Source organism: Gastrolobium bilobum, unplaced genomic scaffold (genome assembly GCF_033153095.1).
Source record: "Gastrolobium bilobum isolate Gb01-03AN ecotype WA unplaced genomic scaffold, APGP_CSIRO_Gbil_v1 utg18566, whole genome shotgun sequence".
NCBI lineage: Eukaryota > Viridiplantae > Streptophyta > Magnoliopsida > Fabales > Fabaceae > Gastrolobium > Gastrolobium bilobum.
The window spans coordinates 410,845-418,388 of NW_026899779.1; the positions used below are offsets into that span (position 1 = coordinate 410,845).

Consider the following 7,544-nt stretch of genomic DNA (forward strand, 5'->3'; position numbering starts at 1 on the left):
AACGTTCACTAACGCAAAAAGGAAAAAGTTTATCCGTACTTTAGTTCAATACTTCAATTGTTGGGCTTGTAACTGCGCCTAATGTCATACGAGATGTTAACCAACCGGTTCTAGAATGGCGTATTAGACACTCCTAAGTGTCACGCTTATGATTGACCATGATAATGAATTTGTATACGATGCTGGGGTGGGGTGGGTAATCACAACGTATATATTTATTTTAAGCTGTTATAATAGTAAATCATATCGACCAGATTTTCTTCTATTCTGAAATTTTCATCCTTTTTAAAATCTTTTTTCTTTCAACAAAAAACTCAATAAAAAAATGGTTCTTGAATGATATCAACACGTCGGTGCCAACGAGAACGTGGCAGCATTGCGTCTTTGCCAAGAAAGGATTCAGTTATTTATTTATTTTTTTAAGATTTTTTTTATCAGTTCATTCATCTAATGCGGTTGTTAATATGGATAAAATCACAAAAGAGCAACAGAGATAGAGCAACCCTCGTCATTAACCCACGTGCTTAACGATATTTATTTATGGAAAGAGTGTTGATGATTCTAAAGAAAATAAAGTTGTTTCATTTGAAGTGATAGAAAGAGATAAATAAAAAAAGAGATAGTGGACAAAAAAAATATAAAGATATGGGTCTCACCTTTTCATGAGAGTAAAATAACACAAATTATGTCATTTAAAAGAATAAATATTTTTTTTTTTTTTTTTGGTACAATATTTTTTACTTTATTTATTGATATCAAAACTGCTCTTGCACATAACTTATAAAAAAATTTGTCGAAATCTATGCCGTAAGGAAATCATTAGAAATAATATTTATTAAAAATTAAAAAAATAAGATTATATGTATAAACTCCGTACTATAAATAATACATCTTATTTAAATATATATTATCTGTAATATAAATTGTAAGAATTTAAAAAAAAAAAATTATAAATATAACCTGTCCCAAATTAAAATCTACTTACTATCGTTGTCATAGTTAAGGCAACCAACCACGGTCTAAATCTAGGTAAGATAAATTATAAGAATTATCAGTTATGGATTTAAGCTTGGATCTAACAGTTACACACGTGATCTAACCCTATAAACATTACTTATACAAGTTAAGTTCTAAAAAAATTTAAATTAACAGTTTCCAAAAAATAATAATTAAAATTAAGGTTGAATTAAAATAAAAAATGAACTCAATTAAAGGTGAACGTCTGACTTTACAAGAAACTTTCGTACGTTATGTTAACGAACCAAAATCAGTGAATTAATCTCCCTCCTTTTACTCTAACGTTTTTCACACTTTCGTTATGCTTTTTGTACTAATTCAAAACTTTCTTTTCTTCCCTCAATGCAATGTGTCTATTGGAATTCCAATTTCGCTGATTTCTACTCTTTAGGGTTTTGGGTGTTTTTGCATTTTGGGGAATGAGAGCTCATGGCATTTGCTAATGCTGCAGTGATAGCTCCCTCTTCTCTGTATGGGGTTGTTCGAATCAGTTATTGTGACCCAAAAGCTCCCCTATTGGGCTCTCATGGCGATTCGGGTTCTGGGTTTTGTAGTTCCGCGTTTTGCGTTGGGTCCCATGCTGGGAAGAGTGACGTTGTGCTTGAAAGGAGGAGGTTGAAGTCTGTTGATACCCGCATTGTTGAAAATACCCAGATGAAATCCACTATTGAAATCCCAGTTTCTTGCTATCAGGTGATTGTTTTTTATGTGTTTGTTGATTGTGTTTATGTGTCTGAGCTTGTTTGTATGTGTGTGTGTGTGTTTTATACATACTTCTTTTTAACTTGATGACCCAAATGAAATTAGGAATGGAGAAGAAAGAATCTTGATTTTTTCATGTGTTTGCTGGGATTTGGTTACTCTGGACTGTGTGGATGATGATCGTAAATAATGGGGCATTTGTGTCTGAACACATGGGAATGCTGGAAGAAGAGAATACTTACTTGTTTATTGGTAGTTTAAAATTTTCTATGGACAGAAAAGTTGTTTTACTGATTTTGTTTTGTTTTGTTTTATTTTTTTGAAAAAAAAAAGTATGCCAAAATATGATTACTGAAATAGGACCTTTTAAAAGACTTCTACTGTTGAGTAAAGAGAGAAAGAAACTGAAATCTCCTTCTTGACATCTTGGTTTGATGCCTTGACTTTTCATCTTGTTCCTAATCCCATAGTAATAATAGACTTGCATGCTGGGTAGTGCTTGTCTACATTTATAGTACATTAAACGTGGATAACTGTGCATGTTTCATATAGTTCTACAAAGCCTTAATGTGGATAACTGTGATGAAGGAATTGATGGTTGGGATTGTTCAGCAGCTATGATGAGTGTTTTTACAATTCAATCTTAAAATTAGAATGATAAATATTCAGGTGTCTTAGTTGTATTAGCTCATCCATGCCAATTTTCATTTCATTTGTGTTAAGATTTATGCTGTACCACTCAGTTCATACCATTTTGCAGCTTATCGGTGTTCCTGGTAGAGCTGAGAAAGATGAAATCGTTAAGGCAGTAATGGGATTGAAAAATGCTGAAATTGAAGAAGGTTACACAATGGCTGTTGTTGCATCTCGCCAAGTATAGATATGACCACCAATTATGTTTTGTGATTCAAAGTTTTACTAAATTTGGTTTTAAAGGAGCAGATAAAGTAATTTGAGTCATTGTTGTTTGTTGCTCTTATCCAATATTGCTCCGCAGGAACTTCTGATGGATGTTAGGGATAAGCTTCTTTTTGAGCCTGAGTATACTGGTAACCTGAGGGAAAAGATTCCCCCTAAATCTTCCCTTCGTATTCCTTGGTCATGGTTGCCTGCTGCTCTATGCCTCCTTCAAGAGGTACATTTGGCATGTGCTTAGTTCTTTTTAATAATTTTCGTATGGTTCACTTCTTCAATTTTTTCTATCTTTTCTGGAAATATTTTGACAGCTGCTTTTCTATTCCTTATGTTCAGGTTGGAGAGTCAAAGCTTGTGCTAGATACTGGACGAACAAGTCTTCAGCATCAAGACGCCAAGCCATATACAGATGATCTAGTTCTTTCTATGGCGCTAGCTGAGGTATGACATGTGGACCGAACGGTCAGAAAATTACTGCCTGAAATTATAGCAGCCTTGTTATGTACCCTTTCCTTATCATAGGTGCTTTCTTGAAGTGTGCACTTGCGAAGATTGGCTTTGAGAAGAATAAAGTATCTCAAGGTTTTGAAGCTCTTGCTCGTGCCCAGTGTCTTCTAAGAAGTAAACCATCTCTTGCAAAAATAACACTGCTATGTGAGGTACAAAACTTTTGGCAAGTGTATATTCACTTAAGGTCTTCCAAGTCATCAGCTGGTTTTTTAAGTATACATTTTATAAAGGAAAGATTGGGCTACAAACCCCACCCCTCCTTTTAACAGAAAAATTAAAGATCATTAAGTCAACAGATATCAAACTGTTATACTCCTAATTTTTGTTTCTAGAACTGTGGGATATTCAGTGAGTTTTTGGAATAATTCAGTGTACTCATTTTGTGAAAATGGTAATTTGCACTTCAACATTGGTTTGTAATTGCTTACAAGAATTCAAGAAGCTTTAATAACAGATACTTCATGTCAGCTTTGTGAATATCTAACCTAGGTCTAATCAATGAATACAGTATACTTATTTAGTATCTTGGCATACTTAGTTTTGAAACTATATTACTCTACCAATTCTATCATTCTCTGTCCTTGTCATTCTTCATCATTTATATCATGCCCTTTTCCTACTTGTGTTTTCCTACTCTTTTTTGCTAGAGAATTAGCTATATTTCAGTAATGTCTGAAAACATTTAGTTTAAGAGACTCAACCTCCTTCCTCTTTGTATTATCACATTTTATATCTGCATTTTTGGCATGAACACAACCCTGAGGATGCTTTTCATGGTTTACAGATTGAAGAATCTCTTGAAGAGCTTGCACCTGCTTGCACCTTGGAACTACTGAGCATGCCACGTACCCCTGAAAATGTTGATAGAAGACGAGGAGCAATTGCTGCTTTGCGTGAATTGCTCAGACAGGGTCTTGATGTTGAAGCTTCATGCCAAGTGCAGGACTGGCCTTCCTTTCTAAGCCAAGCATTTGACAGTTTGCTGGCTAATGAGATAGTTGATCTTCTTCCCTGGGATAACTTAGCTATGATGCGAAAGAATAAGAAGACAATTGAATCACAGAATCTAAGGGTAGTAATTGATTCAAACTGTTTCTATAGAGTTTTTACTGCTCATATGGCACTTGGGTTTTCTAGCAAGCAAAAAGAGTTGGTAATACCCTTTTCTGAAGCTTATAGACTTATTTTAATAGTCCTCTTATAGTCCACTTTTCATAACTACTACTACTACCATTTCTTTTTCTTTTTTTGCATACATTCTCAAACAATGACTTTCTTAATTTCATCCTGATACTAATTGTTTATGTTAATTTTATGCAGATTAGCAAAGCAAAAGACATATGTGAATGTTTAATAGCTTCAGAGGGCATTGATCTTAAATTTGAGGAAGCTTTTTGCTCATTCCTTCTTGGACAGGTATATTTGTCATACCACCTCTTGTAATTGGTGCTTGCTTCACGTAGTATTTAGACAATCTGAATCTTGGTTTCCAGCAGCAATAAGTTTTACCTCTCTTTCCAATTCTCCCCAGAGTTTCTGCAGTTCAATTCTTCAATAATGTTGTCTTGAATTCTCTAGGGCAAAGAGGCTGAGGTGGTTGAAAAGCTGAAACTACTTGAGCTGAACTCAAATCCGAAACATAATTCAGTCTTGGGGAAGGCAATAATGGATGCTTCTGCTGCAAACCCATCATTGGTATTTCTCTTAGTTTCATGTTCATGCAAGTTCTTATTTTTGTTGCCCCTCGAAACATGTATTTGAAATGCTTTTGGTAGCTTTGTTTGTTGCATGTGAAGTTTTTGACTGGCCTTAGTGATACCATTTCCCCTGCTTCCAAGTTTCCAGCTCCCATTTTAGTATTGAGAACCCGAGTGATAAATTGTGCTTGTCATGTTCAGTTCTATTAACTATAACTTAGGTTTCAAAAACTAGTGTATTTTGGATTGGATTAATTCATGCTTAGAGTCTAGCGTCAATTAAAGGACATATTTAAACGCCATACATGTATAATGATTTCTTTTTATTGTTTTCTTTCATAGAAAAAGAGATTTTATTTTTAGAGATAACACTTTTGTTTTTATTTGGCTTTAGGAAAATCTTTCTTTATTTGATATTATATTTTTACTTGAGATAACAGCTGAGCTTTAATGCTTCAAGATCTATGTTCCATGACTCCATCCTTCATCTTAAAAGTTTAATGATAAAATTTTGAGTTTTTGATTTCTTATCTCAGACTACTTGCTGAACTTGACCAGGAAAAGTGGCTGAAGGATTCTGTTCTTGCTTTATTTCCGGATACTAAAGATTGTTCTCCAGCTCTGGTGAGATCGATTGTAGTAGGAAACGACTAATTTGTTGCTTTGATTTTGACAAAATGTTGCTTATGGACGTTCATCTCTGCAGGCCAGTTTCTTTAATACTCAAAAGAAAATTTCTGGAAGCAGGAATTCTAAAGGAGCTCAACAAACAACACCTACTATATGTCATAGACCTCTATCCTCATCTGGTGCCTTAGATCGAAGAGATTTTGAGGAACCTCGCTCATATATGAGCTCTTCTCCAAATCTAGGGTTTGCTGTCAAGCAGCTTACTCCTACTGATTTGCAAAGTTCACTGCTAACTGGCAGAACTGAAACTGAAAGCAATCTTAACGAGTCACCTGTTGAAGTAAAAAGGAACCTTGGCACTCATCGCAATGGAACTTGGGATAGTCACTTCATTCATTCACACATATTTGGAAAAATAACATACATTACCATACTGGGTTGTATTGCATTTGCTACCATTAAGTTGTTGGGAATGAACCTAAGCAAGACTGTCACTGGTTCTCATCGGGCTTTCACTAAAGCCAATGATAACATTGCTTGGACTGCAGATTCATCTGCTGAATACACTGTAGGCCCTGCTTATATTAGGCGAAGTACTATTGCGGACAGACTAAAGAGAATCTTGGCAATGGTTAAGATACAGTTTTTGCACCAGTCAGATGCTGGAAATCAAAGCAATTTACACACTGCTCTTGCCTCATCATCCTGTCCCACTAATGTGTACAGGAGGCTGATGCCTGTGGAAGAAGCAGAAACTCTTGTTAGGCAATGGCAAACAATCAAAGCTGAAGCTTTGGGGCCTAGCCATGAAGTTAATTGCCTCGCTCAAGTCCTTGACGAATCCATGCTTGCTCAGGTAGTTCATGCTGTGGCTTTTTTTAACCTTATTATATAATCAAAAAAGTCATTTCAACTTGCTATTGTTCAATTATTCATCTTGCCAATCTATGAACTACTTCACTGTTAAATAAGTAAGTTATCCTCTATCCATGCAAATTCTTGTTTGCTTGTGATGGGTGACATATCTAACTATTTGATGGCTCGAAATACTCAAAATTTGTTGATTTATGAAAATGACGATGGAATGAAATGATAACAACTACAAATTCACGCAACACAAGAAAAAAAAATAATTGGTGCTTTCTTTGACAGTGGCAAGCTTTGGCTGATGCTGCAAAAGAAAGATCTTGTCACTGGAGATTTGTTTTGCTGAAATTATCGGTCCTTCGAGCTGACATTTTGTCAGATGGAAATGGAGAAGACATGGCAGAAATAGAAGCTGTCTTAGAGGAAGCAGCTGAACTCGTTGACAATTCTCAGCAAAAAAACCCAAACTACTATAGGTTAGATGTACTTTACATGCACTACTGGATAATAGTAGTCTATTAGTGAGACACTGGCTAAACATTACTGTGCTTTTATTGTATTCATTAACCATGTTTTTTTTATTGATTGATTGCAGCACTTACAAAGTTAAGTATGTTATGAAGAGGCAAGATGATGGATCATGGAAGTTCTGTGAAGGTGATATACGAACACCGTGATATTTGTGCTTAGTATGTTACACGCTTGGATAACTGATGTTGCTGCTAACTTGGTTCCTTCCCTAAATTTAGTTTTCTGGAACCTTAAAATTCAAAGAGTATCTCCATTAGGCAGATGATGACAGCTTAAAAAACCCTTCTCTTCAAACAATGTAAGGAAGCTAAGTTGTCTGTCATCTATCCCCTCCTTTTCTTTCTGATTAGGATCTGTAAAGAACTGATTCATTGACATATCAGTAGATGTTTACCATAACATTCTCATTCAATTTTCTGCCAACAGAAGTAATGTGAAAAGCAATTTTTTTTTTTTAGAGTTTAGAATCTATCTTTCTTCCATGTCAGTTGTACTTTTGCTACCCTGTGTTTTAGACATCTAGTAATAATATTAATGAGAATCTTGCATTCTCAAATCACTTCTACAACTAATGTGGTGAGTCTTAGAAGTTTTTGGCATGTGCACAAAATCGTTTGTTTTTGTTCACACGAAAAAAGATTCTTATGTGAAGGTGGATACTCTTGTCAAAATTGA

The 7,544-nt window shown here is 35.0% G+C and overlaps 1 protein-coding gene across 2 annotated transcripts; it reads left to right on the forward strand.

Annotated features, from left to right (window-relative positions):
* The first annotated feature begins 1,282 nt into the window (after nt 1-1,282).
* LOC133293446 (plastid division protein CDP1, chloroplastic) lies at nt 1,283-7,282 on the forward strand. 2 transcript variants are annotated; one of them, XM_061492020.1, is made up of 12 exons: nt 1,283-1,710; nt 2,480-2,593; nt 2,717-2,854; nt 2,971-3,075; nt 3,171-3,293; nt 3,929-4,297; nt 4,465-4,560; nt 4,723-4,839; nt 5,400-5,465; nt 5,548-6,327; nt 6,624-6,814; nt 6,934-7,282. In XM_061492020.1, the coding sequence occupies exons 1-12, from the start codon at nt 1,447-1,449 to the stop codon at nt 7,013-7,015; spliced, it is 2,445 nt and encodes an 814-aa protein (XP_061348004.1). In that variant the 5' UTR covers nt 1,283-1,446; the 3' UTR covers nt 7,016-7,282. The 2 variants fall into 2 exon arrangements, with proteins under 2 accessions (XP_061348004.1, XP_061348005.1); XM_061492021.1 differs by having other exon boundaries at nt 3,929-4,216.
* The last annotated feature ends 262 nt before the right edge of the window (nt 7,283-7,544 follow it).

Coding starts and splice junctions, on each gene's coding strand:
- LOC133293446 (XM_061492020.1), top strand. CDS start 1,447: ATGGCATTTGCTAATGCTGCAGTGATAGCTCCCTCTTCTCTGTATGGG. Junction 4,298..4,464: donor CTAGCAAGCAAAAAGAGTTG/GTAATACCCTTT, acceptor AATTTTATGCAG/ATTAGCAAAGCAAAAGACAT. Junction 5,466..5,547: donor AAGATTGTTCTCCAGCTCTG/GTGAGATCGATT, acceptor TCATCTCTGCAG/GCCAGTTTCTTTAATACTCA.